This window comes from Mchenga conophoros, linkage group LG18 (assembly GCF_057382185.1).
Source record: "Mchenga conophoros isolate Kocher_MC1m ecotype Shallow Benthic linkage group LG18, M_conophoros_male_GT1.1, whole genome shotgun sequence".
NCBI classification, from domain to species: Eukaryota; Metazoa; Chordata; class Actinopteri; order Cichliformes; family Cichlidae; genus Mchenga; species Mchenga conophoros.
In genome coordinates, this window is record NC_140543.1 from 11,781,598 (window position 1) to 11,802,946 (window position 21,349).

The following is a 21,349-nucleotide window of genomic DNA, read 5'->3' on the forward strand; positions in this document are numbered from 1 at the left end:
TTGAAGCTTGAAGCACAGTTTAGGATATGTAAACACTATGCTACATATAAATTGTCTACTCCGCAATATTTTGGATTCAAATATTATAGTTTTAATCCTTATCAATAATTTTAAAGCCTTGGTTAATTGTTTTTTGTTTTTTGTTTTTTTTGCAGCTTTTAAAATACAAATCTATTAATATCTTGCTGTGTTATAGGTAAGGGTTTAAAATCATCTGCAACTGTAACAGTAAAGTTACACGTATCCGTCAATCAGTAATTATGATTCAATAATATAATGTGTAGGATTCTTAAGAGGGACACTTTGGATGAAAAGTATTTTTACTATAGGTACATTTTCGTATATTTTGGTTTGGTTATACATCACAATAATTCTCTGATTTTTTTACACTTTCTTTGACATATTCATATTCCCTCTGACACCCACAGAACTCATAACAAATGAAAATAAAATAAACATAAGCAATTGATTAAACTAATCTTGACAACTTTCAAACCTGACTTTTAGTCCAAAACATAATTTATCACAAATTTAAAGTTAATTAACCTTTGTTAAGATTAAAAAAAAAAAAAATCCGATTAAAATTGTAATTCGCCTTCCTCCCCTGCAGCTATGGAAGTGGTGGCCAGTTGGGTCTTTGATGAAGTTTCACAAAAAACACCTGTGGAGTTAAACGCCCCATCAGAGGGTTTCCGCGGCGGCAACAAATGAGCGAAGGGTGGCGTCGCGGCTGGAAGTCTGATCAGCTTCACGGCTTCAGGTGACCTAATGAGCAACCCACAAGGCCACTAATGAGAGTGGAGACAAAAGGGGGTATGTAATTGGGCAGGGGGTGGAGTGAAAAGTAAATACTTCCTTTGTTGTTGGGGGCGAAAGAAAAAGGCAAACATAACCCACCTGCGTTGGAAGAAGCGAATTTTACGCACGACACTTTTACGCACCGACCTCTCAAACTTTGCTCCGGGCTCATATTTACGTTAAAGGTGAGCTGAATGATTCATGCGCGTCACCCGGTGACTGTGTGAGACCCGAGACCCGGTGTTTTCCTGCACAGACGCCGGATAGAAAAGGGAGTGTGTGTGTGCCTTTAAGGCGCCCGACTGCCTGTCGCTTTGTGCTGCGGAGAGACTGACGCCCTCTGGACACAGTGGACACTTGAGCGGCGGCAGAACACCATCCTGGAGAGGTTCAAAGAGAGCACAACCCCAGTCCTCCTTAAAAAAAAAGGAGAACCTCGAGCTCGTTAACTGCGTTGTGGTAAGTTTGAGACTCTCTAATATCTGCATTTACTCGCTGTTATTTTTTTTCTTTTCATTTTGCGCACTCGATTCTCTTGTGTCTGCGTGCGAGTGAGACAAAGTTTTGAGCGGAGCAGGGGAGGGGAAAAAGAGAGGTGAAGAAACGCGTTCAGGACTCGGGGAGCTAATGTTCCTCACATGTTTTCTCTCGCCGTCATGCGAAATGCAACAATGTGCTGCAAGTGTTGAAGTGTAGGAGCGAGATGGGAGAGAGTGTTAAAGCGCGACAAAAATAGAAGGGGGTGAAGAAAGGGGGGAGAAAGGGAGCTGATGTTGCCAGATGTGTGTATGTGTGTGTTGTTGTTGTTGTTGTTCTTCAGTAAAGTAAGCAGTGCTGGCTTTGAATGAGATGTGACGCGAGCGTTTTAGAAAAGTTCAAATTAAGACTTTACAGAAAGGCAAAGCAGTGAGTTCCTGCACACGTGACAGCACATTTGCATCTACTTTAGGATGAAACTTTATTCCTGTGTGTGTGTGTGTGTGTGTGTGTGTGTGTGTGTGTGTGTGTTTAACAGTAGAAGTTAGATGTTAACTCTCACACAAAATGGAGGAGAGCTCTCCAGTCGAACAGAGCTTCACTTTCCTCTTTTGGAATTAAACTGTTGTTGTTTGTTTGCCTTAATCCTCCATTCCTGATCCAAGATCCTGTGCTGTGTCTCTCATTGATGTAGGACTTTTCCCAGTGCCTTGCTGGTGAGCCGTCAGGATGAGGCCCGGTGAGCTGATCCTCCCCGCTGTCGCCGTTCTCCTCTTCCTCCTTTCAATATTATCTCTGACCTCCGGTTGCAACAAAGCCCTCTGCGCCAGTGATGTCAGCAAATGTCTCATCCAGGTAAGGGATGCTGAGGTTTTCCCATGAGCTGCTTTTGGTTTTTGCACCTTAAACGTGGAGCCGAGTCCTGGATGTTTGTGGTGAGGCGGTGTGTGAAAGAACGAGTGTTTGCAAACAGGCTTCGCCTCCTTGAGGTAACTCTGTGGTTGCAGACACATAATCTCAGGTGCACTTAACTCACGAATGTGATGATCTTCTCTGGAGATTAAAGCGGCGAAGTGCAGCCAAGTTCAAGCTTTTCATCCTCCAGGGTTTACAGCTGTTTTGTGTAAACAGGCACAGTTGTGTCTCTTGGCTAAAACACAAGTCAGGAGTTTAAAGCGACAGCAGTAGGTGGACGAGGAGTCCGCTTTTTTGCCGCTTTGCTTCCATAAAAGCAGCAAAACTGTACAGCGGCGCTTCTTTGAGCGGTAGCTGAATTCACTGAGGGGAAATAATGCCTCCGCAGTCGGTCTGTTTTATACAAGTTCTTCTAACAGTAAATATCCAACGGCAGCCAAAATCGAGTCTAAAAATCTGCCAGGATAAGATGAAGATTTGGACCTGGGAGCAACGATGGAATCTGTTGTAAAGAATGCAGATACATTCCCTAGATAATCCTGGAGGCGTCTGAAAGGGAGCGGACCTGTGAAGCTATCCAGCCTTCAGCTGATAGGGAGTTGGATGTCTTTCTTTCATTCTGTTTCGTTTGTTTGTATTTATTTATGTCAGGTTCTTTTAGCTCTGCTTTTAAAAATCTCACATCAAACTCATTCATGCTTGTTGACTTTTTAACATCGCTTCCTTCATGTCACTTTTTTCCTCACACGTTCGGATGGGGGGTTCAGCCCACGCGTTAACACCGATTCCTTCATGAATTCTTGTTTCGAGTTGGTTTTAGAAAGGCCAACTCTTCTCTTGATTTGACTTTCTTTCAGCTGTCAAGCTAGATTTTTGCTTGGCTGCTGTCCTGTAGGTCAGAGCTGTGTGTTTAGCTTTCCTGCCTCTTCCATTACAGTCTTTAAAGTACTGTCATTAACCTCAGTGGCTATTTCACCTGTTTAACCTCTTGTGAACGTGAGCTGCAGCTCTGTTTTGCACCAGACTCTATTCTTGGAGCACGATGTTTGCAAGTAAAGAGAGGAAGCTGTTGTTGTTGTTGTTGTTTTTCTTTGTTCAAGATTTGGCTTTTAGATTGTTTAGCAGAAAAATTAACGTATCCAACAAAATCCCGAACATATTCTGCTTCCAAAGTTTGTCTTTTCTTGGATTTAGATTTATTTATTTATTTTTAATTTAGCTAAAACAAGACATTTTGAAGGTCTGGCTTTAGTCATGAAGACCAAACTCATTGCTTAATTAAATGAAATAATTAAATGTATGCAGTTTCGAGTTGATTTTAACCACTAATGTGGGTACCATGCAAAAAAAAAAAAAAAAAAAAAAAGCATTGCTGCAGGATTGCAAAATACATCAGTACTACAGCGCCAGCTTTAATGCAAAGGTTCAGGTTTCTGCAATTAATTAAGTTACCAAAAAATCTGCTTGGCATGCTGTGAATCAGAGCCCAGAGGGGTCTAAGCAGCCCTGTGCTCTTCCTCCGTTTTCCTGGTTGGTAATCCAACCTTTCCCCCTTTTGATCACTACGTTGCTTCAAGGAAAACTTTTCGTGCAGCAACTACCAACAGTACAACAAGACATGTAGGACATGGTTAAATGTAAGCTGTGAGCAGTGGGTATGAAAAGAAACAAGACTTAGAGGCAGGAGATGAATCCAAACTGTAGATATCGAAAATGACCATAAATCGCCCTGCAAGATCTTGTCTCATGGGGTGAAGATGATCATGATGGTGGTGGATCAGCCCAGAACTACAAAGGAGGAGCTCGTTGACGGTCTGAAGGCAGTTGGGACCAGAGTCATCAAGAACACTATTGGTTACACATACTACCTTATAATGGACTGAAATCATCACTTCATCAAACTTGCAGATTCGTCAGAGGATCGAATACTTATTTCCCACATTGTGTGCAGCTTTAGAAACTGTTACAAGGAATTTTATCTGTGCTGTTTTCACACATGCACCACAGCCCTCAACTTTTCTAAGAGGTACCCGCCGAGGATTTGTATGAGGGTGCGTAAGCATCTGATACAGCCAGAAGAGACGTCCTTTGGTCTTTCAGAGTTTGCTTTGTGTGACTGATGCACTGATGTGAGAGTAGTGCAGGTGATGGTGCGATGAATACAGAGAGACTGATCTTTTCAGTTGGGGAAAATGTGGCTGAGGCGAAAGGAAACTTAAGAAGGCGTCCCAAACTGATTCTACAAACATCTTCCTGAGTTCATGTGTGAAAACGCCTCAGGAAAATTGAGAAATCCTCACGTGAATCACTGTAGCCAGGAAATTCCTGGATTTTGTTGTTTTGCAAAGGTCTTAAATTGCTAAGTGATCTAAAAACAGTTGAGGAAAAATGAGCTCTCTTCCAAAAATCTTCAGAGGAAATACAGCCTCTCGTGGCTTTTTTTTCTTTTCTTTTTTTTAAAGCTTACTTCTTTTTGGATTAAACTCCTAAACAAATCCCTTCTTCCTGGCTTGAGTTTCCCCAGAACATTTGTGGCCCTCTATTTGTTCTTTACTTCCAGGTGGCTTGTTTCGCCTGATGAATCACTGCTCCGGACAACAGCTCTGTAGCTTCCGCGACCCCGTCGACACCAACTCGCTAGCTGTCAGAGGCGAGAGCGATTTATGTGTGTGTGCGCCGTGAAGGAGAAACTTTTCTGCCTCTCCAGCCCCTCTGTAGACGCTCCATGTTGCTTGTGATTAGTGGGATTTGCTGTCCGACGCTCACTTTTGCGCTCTGCTGCCATCTCAAGTCATTTGTCTTGAATTCCCTAAACCCCCACCAAGGGGTGGGGAAACATGAGAGCAGGAGGTCGAAGAGGAGGGAGGGGAGGTTAAGGTCAGGAGGAGGTGTGTGTGCGTCTGTGTGGAGAGAAACCTACAGTTTTGAGTCTAAGATGTGTGCAAAACTTCACAATCCAGCTCTGTCCAGGACTCTGCACACCAGGCTGTTTAGCAGGGTGGGGCAGCAGATTTCAAAGCTGAAACACAATAGCGGTCGCTCGGTGGGACGAGCGCATACTCACTTTCCCTCCAGAGCCCTTTTGTCTCGCTGCAGCCGGGCTTTGACTGATTGCAGCGGTTTCCACTTGAGAGCAAGGGTAGCCTAATAAGAGCTCTTTAAGCCGTTAAGATAACCTCATCCACCTCAGTGGGGAAATTGTTGTTAGTAGGGTTGCAACTACCGCTGGTTCTGATTAGTCTGTCCATTTGTTTTCCAGCTGTTTCCCAACAGCGTCAGACAGAGGTGAAGGAGGTTCCTCGAGCCCAAAGCGATGTCTTCAAGCTTCTTTTGTCAAACAATATGGTGAAAAAGCAAAGAGGTTGAATTTACTATCACAGGAGATGAAGAGTTTAAGAGGCTTAGGCAAGTAAATCTTTAGTGTTTTTACTCGAATTTATATGAAATCTGCTTTAGGGTGATACCAGCCAAGAAAGAGAACTTGAAAAGAAAATAAATGGGACGAGACCTTGTTTCCTTTTTGTTTTCCTTCAGTAAAAAGAATGGAAACTCTACTTTTGGACGTAGTTATATTTTAACACTAACAGACTAATTATGTCTGTGCGTTAACTATAAAGGTAGCGCCAGAAGACAAATTGCTTGTCTCAGAATAAAGGCAGAAGTGGCTGTGTCCAAATCAGTTTGCATGTTAGCTCATTTTTTTTCAGTCTTCACTTTTTTAATGACCTGTAATTTAAAGAATAAATCCAGTGTCGTATCACACAGTAATGAGGTCTGAGTGCAGGCCTTACAGATGCCATCTTTGAGCTGTTTCTCCAGACAGCCATCCCGTCCACTGTGATATTGTGCAGCAGATTAAGGCTCTTACATGTACAGATGGATTTAAGAAGTTGCCATTTCCAAAGACGAACTGTATTTTATGTCGTCTTCTTTTTCTTTGTGCTGTTGCTGGTGTCCTTCAAACCACTGGTGCTCTGGGAGAGAATACATTTATAAAGATTGTAGCTATAAATCTGAGTCTAGCTTAATGTTGGTTTAGACAAATGATAATAAAGGGCCATTACGTAACCTTCACACTTACTGGATGATGAGGTTGTGCTCACAGATGCTAGGTGCTGCCTCTCAGCAGGCTTCTAGAAGTCAGCTGGTTGAGACAAAGTCGGTTTTTTTAATACAGTGGGGCAAAAAAGTATTTAGTCAGCCACCGATTGTGCAAGTTCCCCCACCTAAAATGATGACAGAGGTCAGTAATTTGCACCAGAGGTACACTTCAACTGTGAGAGACAGAATGTGAAAAAAAAAATCCATGAATCCACATGGTAGGATTTGTAAAGAATTTATTCGTAAATCAGGGTGGAAAATAAGTATTTGGTCAATAACAAAAATACAACTCAATACTTTGTAACATAACCTTTGTTGGCAATAACAGAGGTCAAACGTTTACTATAGGTCTTTACCAGGTTTGCACACACAGTAGCTGGTATTTTGGCCCATTCCTCCATGCAGATCTTCTCGAGAGCAGTGATGTTTTGGGGCTGTCGCCGAGCAACACGGACTTTCAACTCCCGCCACAGATTTTCTATGGGGTTGAGGTCTGGAGACTGGCTAGGCCACTCCAGGACTTTCAAATGCTTCTTACGGAGCCACTCCTTTGTTGCCCGGGCGGTGTGTTTTGGATCATTGTCATGTTGGAAGACCCAGCCTCGTTTCATCTTCAAAGTTCTCACTGATGGAAGGAGGTTTTGGCTCAAAATCTCACGATACATGGCCCCATTCATTCTGTCCTTAACACGGATCAGTCGTCCTGTCCCCTTGGCAGAAAAACAGCCCCATAGCATGATGTTTCCACCCCTATGCTTCACAGTAGGTATGGTGTTCTTGGGATGCAACTCAGTATTCTTCTTCCTCCAAACACGACGAGTTGAGTTTATACCAAAAAGTTCTACTTTGGTTTCATCTGACCACATGACATTCTCCCAATCCTCTGCTGTATCATCCATGTGCTCTCTGGCAAACTTCCGACGGGCCTGGACATGCACTGGCTTCAGCAGCGGAACACGTCTGGCACTGCGGGATTTGATTCCCTGCCGTTGTAGTGTGTTACTGATGGTGACCTTTGTTACTTTGGTCCCAGCTCTCTGCAGGTCATTCACCAGGTCCCCCCGTGTGGTTCTGGGATCTTTGCTCACCGTTCTCATGATCATTTTGACCCCACGGGATGAGATCTTGCGTGGAGCCCCAGATCGAGGGAGATTATCAGTGGTCTTGTATGTCTTCCATTTTCTGATGATTGCTCCCACAGTTGATTTTTTCACACCAAGCTGCTTGCCTATTGTAGATTCACTCTTCCCAGTCTGGTGCAGGTCTACAATACTTTTCCTGGTGTCCTTCGAAAGCTCTTTGGTCTTGGCCATGGCGGAGTTTGGAGTCTGACTGTTTGAGGCTGTGGACAGGTGTCTTTTATACAGATGATGAGTTCAAACAGGTGCCATTCATACAGGTAACGAGTGGGGGACAGAAAAGCTTCTTACAGAAGACGTTACAGGTCTGTGAGAGCCAGAGATTTTCCTTGTTTGAGGTGACCAAATACTTATTTTCCACCCTAATTTACGAATAAATTCTTTACAAATCCTACCATGTGAATTCATGGATTTTTTTTTTTCACATTCTGTCTCTCACAGTTGAAGTGTACCTCTGGTGCAAATTACTGACCTCTGTCATCATTTTAGGTGGGGGAACTTGCACAATCGGTGGCTGACTAAATACTTTTTTGCCCCACTGTATGTCCCATCTTCATGTGGGTGCTAAATGGAATTAAATAAAGTAAAAGGAAAAAAAAAGTTTGAAGTGAATTGTGGTTTCTACTCCCATAAATACCCAAAACAAAAACATGGAGCTCTAACTTAGTCTTTGCACATAGCAAAGATTGTAAAAACAGAGAGGTGCTTATTTTAAAGCTAGCTCCCTCTAAGCTTGAGCTCATTCTTAACAAATATAAGGTAATTAACATCACTTCTTAAATTCTTACCCCTAAACATGTGAGCAAGTTTTCCACAAAACACTCCTGAAGCGAAGGCCGGCTGGAAATCTGACGTGTAGATTTGCAGCCGGCCTTCCTTAAGTTTTGAAATGTAAGCTAATCAGTTATTTTAGCTTTAGCTTTAGCTTTATATTTGACACTTCCCTCCTGTTTTGCCTACATCTTCATAATAAATAAGCAAATTTACTAGTAACTGTAAATTAAGCTAATGAAAAGCATTCTTGCTTTAGTGCCATACGTCACATAAAGACATGGTTCTTAGATAAGATTCACTAAAACGTTTCTTCAAAAGAAAAGGTGATTATGTACTGTTATGTACTTTTTATTTATTTTTATTTCTTTAAGTGGATCCAGCTAAAGTAGCAGTTAGCCGTTACTGTTTTAAAGCCAGGCTAAATGCAGGTCTATGAGTCTCCTCCATCCTTTTTTTAAAAAAAAATTAATTTCTATTTTTATACGTTTTGCCTGATTTAAGGCTGCATGTTTTCTTCCCAGGAGCAGCTGTTTAGTTTTTCATAATTTCACCCTTGAGAGTCATAATTACTCATGGGATCTGATGTTGATCAGAGGTTTGGGGATTGAGAGGCCAGTGATTAAGTGAGCTCTGTGTGTTTCTTGCAATCCCTCGATGGTGAGTCACTGAAGAGAGACTGTCTATGTGTAAAACATGGTTTCTGCAAAACTGCAAAGGAGACTCTGGAAGAAAGGAGTCATGGAGGGAGCAGCCCTGTCCTGTTCTCCAGGTGTTTTCTTCTCCCTCCCTCCTTCTGTTCCTCCCCCATCCCAGTGACCTTGACATGGAGGAATGTGCTCCCTGTTTAGTGTCATGGGGGAACAGGAGGGAGGAAGAGGAGCTCCTCTGGCACTCTCACTTGCTTTTTAAGCCCACCAACTGCGCTTTTTTTTTGTTAGTTTTGTGTCGTTTTAACTCTAAACGCAAACTGCACTGCAGCACAGGAGTGCTGTTTCCCTGTGTTTGTACAGGAGGTATTGCATCAGCAGTGGTTTCATGTTTTTGGATGTTTGCAGAAACTTGTAGCTTCCATCTAAGAGAAAGGAAGGAAAAAAAAAAAAGCATCGTGAGCAGTTGAGCTCAAGCCTGTGTGTGTGTGTGTGTGTGTGTGTGTGTGTGTGTGTGTGTGTGTGTGTGTGTGTGAGGCCTCTGTATGAGATCATGTCATACAAAGACTTTTATATTTTCTTTCTTATTTGCACAGCTGTTGTTTTTATTATAGTTTTTTGTGTACTTTAATAAATGCTTTAGATTTCACTTCATGTGCCAATATGAGGACCTGAGCTGTGAAAGTCTTTCAGGACTCCGGTCTGGAAAAGACTTAAGACTTTAAAGGATAGTTTGTTCCAGTTTGAATGTTTTGGACATTCAAAAACATCCACATGAATGTTTTTGAATGTTTGTGTCTGTTTCATGGAAACTCTCTCATCACTGTACAGATATGTAGAAAATGAGTGGGACAGGAAAAAAAACACAAGATCTTTGCACACGTTCAACTTTTAATAATTGTTGTTCATTTTGTTGTTTGTTTGTTTGTTTAGTTTTTTTAAGTCACTGAAAATTGCACTTCTTGAAAATTTTTCAAGATTTTTTGGCATTTACCTGCAGACAAGCAAACCAGAGATTTTTGTCTTGCAAGGTCAAATGTGTGTGCTTTTATTTATCTTGTTGAACTCAGTGTGCACTGTGTGTTATTGTTTGTAGGCTTCTGATTGGCCTGCATGGTTTGGGCTGTATCATCACCTGTTGCTTTGGCAGGGTTTTTTTTTTTTTTTTTTTTTTTTTTTAAAAATTTCCTAAAGCAAAAGATTTATTTCCTCTTAGAAGTTAACCTGGATCTTTTCCTTGTTAGCAAACATGAAAACCACTTTAATCCTCCTCCTCCTCTGTGAGAATTTGGCAAAACCTTCCTAACAGGCAGAAAAATGAGTCTTAATAATTGTCCTCAGAAAGTCTGTGGGCCAACCTGGATGTCACCAGCGAGCATGTTCAATATCCAATTCTCCTTTAAGTGTTAACTCTCATCTGATGGGCTGGATTTGATCTTGTGGATTTCATTAGGATTCGTAGTTTCTGTAGAAAAACTTCTTTGGGGATTAGGGACTACATGAGAAGTGGAATTTTTAGTTCCACTATAATCAAGAGAAGGGAGATGATGCTCTCTACAGCTGGCGTCTCTAAAATTGGTCAGCTTGCATAACAATAATGGCACTACTGCAGGAAAAAGGGTTATTTTTGCCCTAAAGTCAAAAAGAAGACATAACTGACTAGGGCTGTTCGATATAACGATATATATCGGATGACGATATAAAAACGTCTATCGTTTCATTTTACGCTTTCGTTTGTTTCGTGGTGTCGTAAAATAAACTGTTTACGGCAATATTTTTTTCATCGTTTTGATGGTCACTGTAGTGGCTATATTAATTTCTTAAAGTTCTCTCTTTCTCTTATGTTAATATAACCACACAACTGACGGACAAGCCTGTTTTTTATGGGTTGTGGTTAGCAACAACGATGGTAAAACCATCGCGTGTCCGCTTGTTTATGTTCCATATAAACCTTTCACAATAAAGCTCAAGATGCTTTTGAGACTTTTCAAAATAAACTGAATCACGTGAAAGAGTATGCGGGGGAAAAAATAAAAAATAAAAAGCGGAAATATCCTTAGTTTTAGTATTTGTTTGAATATAAAATAATTTCTTACCACTTACAGATGAGACATTGATGGTGTGTTTGAGCTTTGAGATCTCAACAAAACTGTGAGTCAACTGCTTTTGGTGAAGTGGGGTTTTTTGTTTGTTTGTTTTTTTTTTTTTTATCACTGATTTTCCTAAATCTTGCCGCTGACACGTCCTCCATGCAGTAAAAATTTTAAAAGGCTAAAACCAACACTTTTTTTTTTTTTAATGATAAAATATGAACAGAAATCCAAAAAAAACAAAATAAAACAAACCCATCAAATTAGAAAATGCTGAACCATGGTAACCACTGTTATTGATTACATTAAGTAAATTGTTAACATGTGGCTACTGATGACTACAAGTACAAACATCATCAACATAATTAGCTACTTTATTGTGAATCAGTTGAATTCTTGGTTTAGTAAACCAAAGTTGTAACAAAGTGCAGTTTTTCTTTAAAGAACGTGTCAAATATTTAACTCGATCATAAACCGAGACCTGTGATGTGAAAGTGTGGATTAACGTGTCCGGACCTGCTGCGGTCATGAAAGGAAATGCCGTTTATTTTTCTTCTTTTTTTTTTTTTTTTTTCAGTTATTCGAGTCTGCGGTGACGTCTCGCATTCTTCGATGAATGCCACACGCAGAGCGCAGTCTTGTAATGGCCTGTGTGGGCCCTGTAATGTTTTAATGGCACGTCTGCTGTTTGAGCAGCGTGTTTGCTGTGATTTGAAGCTTCTGCTGCACCTGTCAGACACCTCCGCATCAAATTCATCAGGACTGAGATGAGTTTAGTAGTCGGGTTTTGTTAAGCAGTGTTTAATGCATACAGTCCTGTGAAAACGAGGTACACCCCACGATTCAATGGCTTGTAGGGCTACTAAATAATTATATTGTGTATGACTTTATCAGACTGCTGCATCACTGTTGAGGAATTCTTCTTTACGGCATTGCTTCAGTGCATGTAGGGTGAGGTCCAGACTGGGCTGTAGAATCTTTTCTTTTTCAGCCTGTTGTAGATTTGCTGCTGTGTTTGGAACCATTGTCCTGTTGTTTAAGCCAATTTTGCCAGATACTTTCAATTCAGTTTTATTTATACAGCAAATCACAACAACCGTCTCCTCAAGGTGCTTTATATTGTAAGGTAGACCCTACAATAACACATAAAGAGAAGAACACAACAATCATATGACCCCCCTATGAGCAAGCACTTAGGCGACAGTGGGAAGGAAAAACTCCCTTTTAACAGGAAGAAACCTCTGGCAGAACCAGACTCAGGGAGGGGCGGGGCCATCTGCTGCGACTTTTTGGGGAGAGAGAAGGAAGACAGGACAAAAGACATGCTGTGGAAGAGAGACATAGATTAATAACAAGTATGATTCAATGCAGAGAGGTCTATTAACACATAGTGAGTGAGAAAGACTACTGAAGAAGACATACAGAATGCATTGACTAGAGTCATATTTGACTGTAGGAAACTTCCATATACACAGGAGTTTGAATGAGGTGTTTGTGCATTCAGGTCAAACATCTCCACTTTGGGCTCATCTGTCTAAAGGACATTGTCCCAGAATTGTTGTTCAGAAGACGCTTTGCAAACAAAAGCCGTGCTGCCGTGTTCTTTTAAGAGAGAAGAGGCTTCATCCTCCAACCTTTCCAAACAAGCCATATTTGTTCAGTCATACTTTCATTGTCACTAACTTTAATATTAGACATCCTAACCAAAGCCTGTACAGTCTGCGGTGATGTCTGTATTGGACACAGTGGACATCAAAGTCACTCTGCTGGACAAACTACGTGATGACACTGTTCCACATAAGCGTGCCATTCTGCATTATAATGTATCAGTCGACATCTCACGTCTGTGGCTGGCATTATTGCTGCCATTCCTACATCATGGACAAAGTGTGTTTGTGGTGTATAGCAAAGGAAACATTTCGGTTGGTCGTGGTTAAATTTGTTCATTTCCATATTTTACCTTCATAAAATATAATTTCCAGTTTGTGCACAGGTCTCTGTAATGGTTTGCTTCTATGCTCGCTGTCCACACTCTTTATCTCAGTGGAAAAAATTACTGATGTGTAGCAAGTATGCTTGTACAACCAGTAGCATAATAATCAGGACAGCAGCCAGTACTATCCAGTGTTTTTGCAACGAGTCACGAGCTGTTTGTGCTTTACGGATGCACGTTTGTGTTTTCTCCTGCAGGAGCTGTGCCAGTGTCGTCCGTCTGATGGGAACTGCTCCTGCTGTAAAGAGTGCATGCTGTGTCTGGGGAATCTTTGGGAGGAGTGCTGCGACTGCGTGGGTGAGTGCAGGGGACTCCGTTTTTATTAGCAACGCATTTTAAAGCTGACAGAAAGTTGGTCCGTGTTGTTTTAGGTTTGGAGAACTTCACTGTTAGTTCAGGCTTCTGCACACTGAGCAGGTTGGTGATATCTGCTGAGCTCAACATGTGCGTAAGACATTAGTGTCAGAAGCGATGGATGTGTGTACCGCAGTGCTGAATTTGTTGTGAAGTTTTGTTTACAAGGATTTATTTCCATCGGTAACCAGCGACGCAAGACTGAAGTGCAAACACGCACACATACAGCACCACGTCACATCACAGTGTTTTTGTTTTGTCCTTCTGAACTGTATGACTCAACTTGAATCACCTCATCGCTCACTCTACACTCAAAAAAGGTGACATGAAAGCGCTGCCGTCCCCTCCTCCGTCAGAGAGAAATGGGGTGAGACATCAGGCCCAAGGTCTCCTGCTTTTTTTTTTCTTTTTTTTTTTTTTTTTTTTTTTTGCTGCCTTTTCTGAAGCAGAGTTTTTGTTTTTTTTCCTCCATGTTGAGAAAAAACATGGACAAATGGCTAATCGTGCATCTTTCACCACTGATTCAGGTTTAACATGAGGCTTTGGGAGCTATACACAGTGCTGGTACTGGACTCTGTTGTGAATCCTGCCTATGTTCAGAGGGTTGCATAGGGAAAAGTACCCATAACAATGAGAATACATGGCTTTAAGGCCAGCCCAAGACAGAGCTTGTTTCAGTCAGAAGTATTACACAAGTTCCTCTGTGTTTGGAAAAATGACTCTGTCCTCTTTATAGATCAGATTGACTTGAAGAAAAATGTGGTGAGAACTGTGCAGACTTCTTCTGAAACATTCATAGTGTGATGTGAAGGAGGAAGCAAAATTTGATGAAGTGTCGTGGCATAGAAGCAGAGCCTGTGTCATGCTTAGTTTATGCTACCCTGATTGTTTCGATTTATGGAGGGATTTGTCCACGAAGAGGGGTTTTCAAACCATGTAAATATGCTCCCGACAGTCGTCCAAAATCCACGCTGCATGGTGCTTGACATGGATGAGTGTGTTCATTGCTGATCGGTTGATGAGTAGGCGAGGACAGGGAAGGTAGCAAAAAGGTAGAAGTTCAAAAAAATTCCACAAATTTCCCCAAATCATCTTCGTGTGCTAGAAGTTTACTATTCTCTGCACCTGATGGACCCACAGCAACCTAATCTGACCACAGGCGTGCTCTGCAGGTAGCCATGCAGTCCCAGGCTGCCCACACTGCCATTGGTGAACCATAATTTCCCCATAAAGATGAGCTGAGCTCATCAGGGAACCCAGAGGCTAGCCTATTAGCTCAATCATTTAGCTTGTGTGCACCAAACATTAGTTACGAATGTAGATGATTCCAAAGATCTCAAGAGCTAAATCGTTGTCAGATGATCATCAGTGGTTCCAAGATTGCATTTTGTCAAATGAAATCCCAGTTTTGTTGTAAGAAACCCTGACGACTTGTCACAGCAAGTGTTAAACTCCCCCCAGATATTTTGACTCGTAAGGTAGTTCAAATAATTCTGACACTGATCTGTATCCATACCTGAACGTGGCAGTTGAAGTCTCATCTCTGAGCTCTTTCTCCCAGTAAAAGCCTGAGAGCTCGGCTGTAATGCGCTCGACAGCTGAGAAGCACACAGGTTTAAACCGCTGCAGTTTGCTCAGGGTGTTGCTGCTGTGATACCAGAGTGTGAGGTGAGCAGAGCCAGATATCAAACGTGTCTCGGCCTCCGTGCGGAGAGGACGACTGTTTATCAGAGCACAGGAAATTAAAGTAGCACTTCCACATATGGACAGAAGTCTCGAGGTGCTCCCGAAGATCAAAGGATGAAGAGGCCCCGAAGGGACAGCGAGGCCGAGCTGCTTAAACGAACTCTTGACTTTTGGTTAAAACTGTAACTCACTTCAAAGCAGCAGGGGTGGTTTGAAAACCAGACTTAAAGGCAGATTGGTAAAAAACAAGAGAAACAGTGAGCAGAGTCAAAGTTTAAGAGCCTGACTCGGAGCTGTTAAAGCTATCCCACCTCCGCTACACGGCTGCACGACATCCAGACTGTACGAGTGTTTTGTTGTTTTTTTTAAAGCTGTAATTTAGCTGTGCATCTCATTATTCTCATTTTGTGTGTTTGACTCTCGCAGGTATTTTTGTGTCACTCTCACTGTTTTGTGTCCTTTTTGTATTTTATCTTGTAGTTGTTTGTGTGTCTGTTCTGACTTTCTTGCTTATTTTATTTCTTTGTGATGTTTTTGCCTCTTGTTTTGTGGTTGGACTGTTCCTCTTTAAAGCTGCTTTGCACATTCTTTTCTGTGTCCTTGATCATTTGTGCATTTGTGTGTGTTCTGCTTTCCATTTCGCATCTCTCGTTTGATATTTCTTTGTTTCTGTCTCTGGTGGTTTTGCGGCTCCCCCTAAATTTGTTTGTTTTGTAATTCTGTATGTAGCTTAGCATGTGGATTTAGCTTATTTTGCACTTCTTTTGGTTTTTATTTATTTACTTATTTATTTGGTGGAGGTTGTTTAACCCCACCCCCAAAATCCCTTCCTGTGGAGGGTGCCTGCATCTGTTAAGAATTTTATCCGTAGCCATTTTCACACGCTGCACTTGCATAGATTGAAACGCTCTTAATAACCTTCCAGATCCCACAAAGTCTGCGTGGCGTAGGAGACTCCCTCATCTAAATAAAACAGATTTCCAGAAGCGATAACACTCGCGCGCACACTGTTGGTTTAACATGTTGAAGCTGTGTGCTACGTGTGAGAGAGGACACCTGTTGACACGTCTCGATTCCCCTCACGCTGTTTGGAGTTTGTGCGAGAACGCAAGCACGAGGTTTGAGCTCTCGCCCTCGTAAACCAGTCTTCTCTCAGATCAGCTCCAGCAGACAGATATTGCTTCACGTGCTGACAAGGAAGCTTTATTAAAGCTCTTTCATGTGGAACACGAACACAAGAATCTGACACTGAGCTCTGAACTCCATCCTGCTGCTCCTGCTGCTGCTGCACAGATGTTACGTGCCGTTTTCCTCCCGGACAGGCCTTTTACAATACACCGAGGATGGCTTTTAGCTTTGAGCAAGTTTATACTCCTCATTTATGTTTTTGCTTTTCCTCCTTGCCGCTACCCTTATGTCTACTTTAAGTAAGTTTTCACTCTAAACACGCTCCCTGTGCCAAATTCCATCTACTTTGAAGTGTGTGTCTGAGAGCCGTTAGAGCGGCCGAGTGGAGGGGAGAGGACTGTTTATATTTTAGAGGAGGGAGGGAGGGAGGACATGGAGGGAGGACCCATGTGTACATTTTATCGAAAACAGCTGTTCTGGCTCTGCTTTTAGCATCAGTTTTGTAATCCAATTCCTCTGTCAAACTCCGTTCTCCATAAAATGATTTAGTCATTAACTATAATTCACTTTGACTCATTTGAAGGCTTAGGAAGATCATATCTTGATGTGGGGACTTTGTCGAGTGATTACTACTGTATCTGGAAATTAAATGAAGTGTTAAAAAGGCCTTAATTGAGACGAGACGTTTTTGACAGTGGTGTGGTTTTACAGAACTGCCCTTTCTGAGTTGCTGTGTCTGTGTGTGTGTTCGACCGTTTAGCCTTTAAACCAGTCTTTTTAAGATTTAACTGGATAATTCAAGACTGTAAAGGGGGAAAAATGTCTTAATGCTCAAAAATGCATATCTATTTTTGACATTACCTCACTCAGTTTTTCAAGTAGATTTGCGACCCACAGTCACGTCCTTGGTGATATATCTGAATAAAAATGCCATAATGTTTACTCTTCACTTGAATCGCACAGTTCTCAGTGAGTAGGTTCATTAAAAGACTGTAAATTATAAAAGAAGAGGGTAAGTTGTAGGATTTTTAATTTTCTTAATTATGATCTAACATTTTTCTTAAGATCAAACATCAAAATATTAGACTTAGATTTGCTTTTTTTTTTTCTTAATGAGGGAAATTAACGTTGTGGATTAGTGAAGGAGACAAACGTGTGAGAGAGAGAGAGAGACACACAATTTTGTTGCCTCTCAGGTGTTTTGGAATGGTCATGATTCTCAACTTTTTTAATAAAGTAGAAGTTTTATAGGAATGAAAGTATGAAATTTAGGGGAAACCCACGGAAACCTCAGTCTTGGCTGTTCGTACGTAGGATTAAGTCCTCCGTGCTGCTGTGTAGGACTGATAAGTCACCAGAAAGCGTTTAACTTCCTGGAGACTTACCCCTGTGAGAGTATCAGTCAGATTTCAGTAAAACAAGATGAATTTGTCCTGAGGACTGACTGTGAGCCTCCTCAACTTCTCACCAGATTTGAATTCTTATTCATTTGTGCAAAATGACAAGAAAACCTCACACATTAAAATAACCTGTGATTGTGATGGATCGTGAGCCGGCCCGTTCCTTCACTGCTGTTCTAGTTTTTTGCTTCGGTCTCTTTTTCTTTTTTCTTAAACTGTGTGAAAGTCTGCTGCTTTACACTGTATTTACACTGAAATAAACATGATCTCAAAGATTTCAGGAGTTTTGCAACTATACAAAAGCCTCCATCAGAGAATTGTTGATCACAGCAAACACTGTATCATGTAAACTAATAAACCTGATTCCTTCCAGGCTACTGAGTGTAGTAAATGACTAGCATAAGGTCTAAAATTTGAATGATTTCAGTTAAAAACAAAACAAATGGCTCTGCATGTAACTGAATCCAATGAATACAATTGGACAACGTAAAAAATTGAGGGAAAAATTCTTTATATGTAAATTAATGGTCTTTGTGCCCTATTTTCCAAGTTTCATTGTTACTCTGGATAATCCAGTAACTCCAATAACTGTTACTTTTGTATGAATTAATAAAACCTGACAGTGATGTCTATGGATTATCCAGAGAAGTGGGGAAATTGCCTCGTGAGCGTCAGTTATTTAGCTGCATTGTGTTGGTGAAGTCAGAGTTTCAATCAAACAAGACTTCCAGCAGTTTCTGCTTTCTGAGATGATTCCTGTGACCTGATCCTTCACTGTGCTCTCACTGTTTTCACATCAGGGATGTGTAACCCAAAGAACTACAGCGACACTCCAGCCACGTCCAAGAGCACCGTGGAGGAGCTGCAAAATCCCATCCCCTCGCTGTTCCGCGCCCTCACGGAAGGCGACGTACAGATCAACATGATGGTCGTGTCCTTCCCCGTCTCAGAGGAGCTGTCGCATCACGAGAACCTGGTTTCCTTCCTGGAGACGCTCAACAGCCAGCACGAGAACGTGACCGTGCCTGGCAACAGCATCCACGGCAGCCTCGACAGTCAAGGTAACGCCGCTGCGTTAGCGTGGAAAAGTACCTGTTCACACTTTACTACATTGAGGTGTGATCATAAAGTTTGAAGGAAAGCATATTTCTGTCACTGAGGCCAAAAAAATAATAATTAATTGGGGGGGGAACTATTGCAATCCAATCAAAATTTGGGCTTATTATTATGTCAAAATTTTAAGTTGGAAATCTAAAAATTTCAACTTTATAATGAAAACTTGAGTTATTTATTATTATTAATGTTTTATGTTGCTTTAATCATGTGTTTCGGCGTGCTTAAAAGCAAACTTTTACTGGCTTTTCACAGATGATTGATAAGTTGCTAATGTAATAAAAGAGAATAAAAATAACTAACTTAAAGTACACAAAGAGAAGTACATTTAGAACATAAAAAGGGCAAAAAAAGGAATAAAGTTATGCCAGTTACTGTAGATTAAAAAGACAAAACATGAAAGTATATTTTTTTATCTAATAATCAGTAAGTCCTAGTGAGTGAATAACATAAAGCAGCAGATTTAAACAGTCAAAAAAATGAATTGGAATAAAACGACAGTGTAGCAACAACGAGATAAAGAAATGTCTATAAATTATGTTTCAGAGATGGGTTTTAAAAGTTTAATGCTTCCAGCTGCTCTTTAGTTCTTTGTAACTGGCTCGTTCTTTTAATCTGAAGTTTAAATGCTGTATGCACACCGATGTATCAGCAATCTAGTCTGATGACTCGTCCTCGGGGGGGGGGGGAACGGCGTGTTTTGTTTGCTTGTTTCTGTGGCCGGCAGATATCCAGGCCAAGACTTCCTCTTCTGTCTGCAAATTGTTGTTTACAAAAGCAGATAACTTTAAAAAATGACTTTTTGACAGATGCAATCTGTCCGTCTCCCTGCACACAGATGACTTACCTGCACGCAAGCAAAGCCCGCTCAAATATGATTGGTCAGTAGAACCAGTTCATTCAGTAAAACTTGGACTAGGAAATCGAAGCGTGTCCAGTAATAAAACTTTTTGTCATGCCTACAGATGTTCGTATATTAATATACAGCTTTCTGATCATAGAGATTCATGCTCGCGTAAGAAAATCGATTCAAATATTTGAATAAGCGGTGATGAATATTCTAGAATGGCTCTGGACCTGACATGGCAAAGGTCTGTTAACTTCTTGTTATTAATCATGGTTGACTGCTACTACTACGCTTTGCCAGCAGAAAAAGGTTTTCACAGCACTCATCGGACTGACGATACCGGGATCTGCACAGAGTTCCTTGTACTTTCAATCCTTGTTAAAGTCGTTAAAGATGTATGCTGTCCAATCATTCTCCCCTGGAAAGAGAAGGGTTCAAAGGAATGATTAAAAGCCTAAAATTACCATGACATTCATGCCTGAGATGAGTGTATGTAAACCTCTGACCACAAATGTACATCAGCGAAACCACCGTATTCCACAGAAATTGTAACTAATGATGAGAAGCCACATGGTCCACTAAAAGCAGTCAGTCTTTTCCTAAATGTGCCGTCTCATATTGCTTTACGTTTTTGAATGGCTCACACAAAACAAGACTTGCTGCCATTTAATTTTTCCTTTGTTCCCATCGTCTCCTTGTTTTGTTCACATTTAGGCTCACTCACTGAGGGTAATAAAATGTGACCTGACGAGTCAGTCTTGAACTGTGACCAGTTTCGGTTGGATCAGACTTTTGTATCATTACAGCAGGACTGTGCTGCCAGAAGATCTCCAGCTAAGGGAATTGGAAGTGTTACATTGCCATTTTTATTTGAATTTGAGGCCATTTTGGCTCTCAACCTCTATTGCTTTATTTACTATAAAGCAATAATGAAAGCAATCCCTCAGAGCTGAGCTGTTAACTCATTAAGCTCACCAGAACACACAATCATACTTGACGCAGCAATTTGACCTCAGCTTTTAAGGAAAAGCAGGAAATTGAGGGTTAAAGGTTTAGTTTTTTCTCTTTACTGGATCTGTGACTCACACCATCATCTTTGCGTGTTGTTCTTTAATTTCAGAGAGCATGTGCACTGTGGTCTACTTTGACGACTGCGTGTCCATTCGTCAGTGTAAACTATACTGTGAGTCAATGGGAGGATCCAAGTACCGCTGGTTTCACAACGCCTGCTGCCAGTGCATCGGACCGGAGTGCGTGGACTACGGCAGCAAGCTTGTGAAGTGCATGAACTGTCTCTTCTGAAGTGCGGGCACATATTGGTACCAAATGCTTGCCCCATACCGCAGGACTGGGGACAGAGGAAACTATGACTGTTATGTGCTAGCATTCCTCAGTTACCTTGTAAAATGCCCCCTGCAGCCCTCCTCCTACCCCTGCAAACTTTTATTCTGCTGTTTTTGTTTCACTGTATATTTTTAGATTTTTTTTTTTTTTATAGCATTTTCTTTTCTTTTTTTTTTTTTTACTAGAGTTGTATATGAATAATGTATTTTTACAATTATGGTCCGCTAAATCCCAGTCTCATGCCAAATAAAGATACGTTTTGGTGACTGTTTCCGTCTCTAAGAAAGTCTTTCATTATATATTCTGGGGAGGGGGGAAAAAAATGTGTGAAAAGCTTATGGCATGAGTGAAATGGTAAATATTTGTCTTCCTAGTTGCCTGTCTCCAGCTCTTCTGTTGCCCAAGTCAGGAAACGCATCATTTCCTGGGGAAACAAAGTTGTTATTATACCATTCTGGTCCACAGGTGTTCCACTGCTCACCGACAGTCTCATGCAAGCAATGGTGTGGGGAGGGTGGGTGGAGAAGGGAACATTTACCGATG

General features: G+C 41.3%; 1 protein-coding gene across 1 annotated transcript; it reads left to right on the top strand.

Moving 5' to 3' along the window:
• Nucleotides 1–834: 834 nt before the first annotated feature.
• twsg1a (twisted gastrulation BMP signaling modulator 1a) lies at nucleotides 835–21,077 on the top strand. Its single transcript, XM_085253645.1, has 5 exons — nucleotides 835–1,257; nucleotides 1,970–2,130; nucleotides 13,132–13,231; nucleotides 18,303–18,563; nucleotides 20,583–21,077. Exons 2-5 carry the CDS (start codon nucleotides 2,005–2,007, stop codon nucleotides 20,762–20,764), a joined length of 669 nt encoding a protein of 222 aa, XP_085109771.1. The 5' UTR covers nucleotides 835–1,257; nucleotides 1,970–2,004; the 3' UTR covers nucleotides 20,765–21,077.
• The last annotated feature ends 272 nt before the right edge of the window (nucleotides 21,078–21,349 follow it).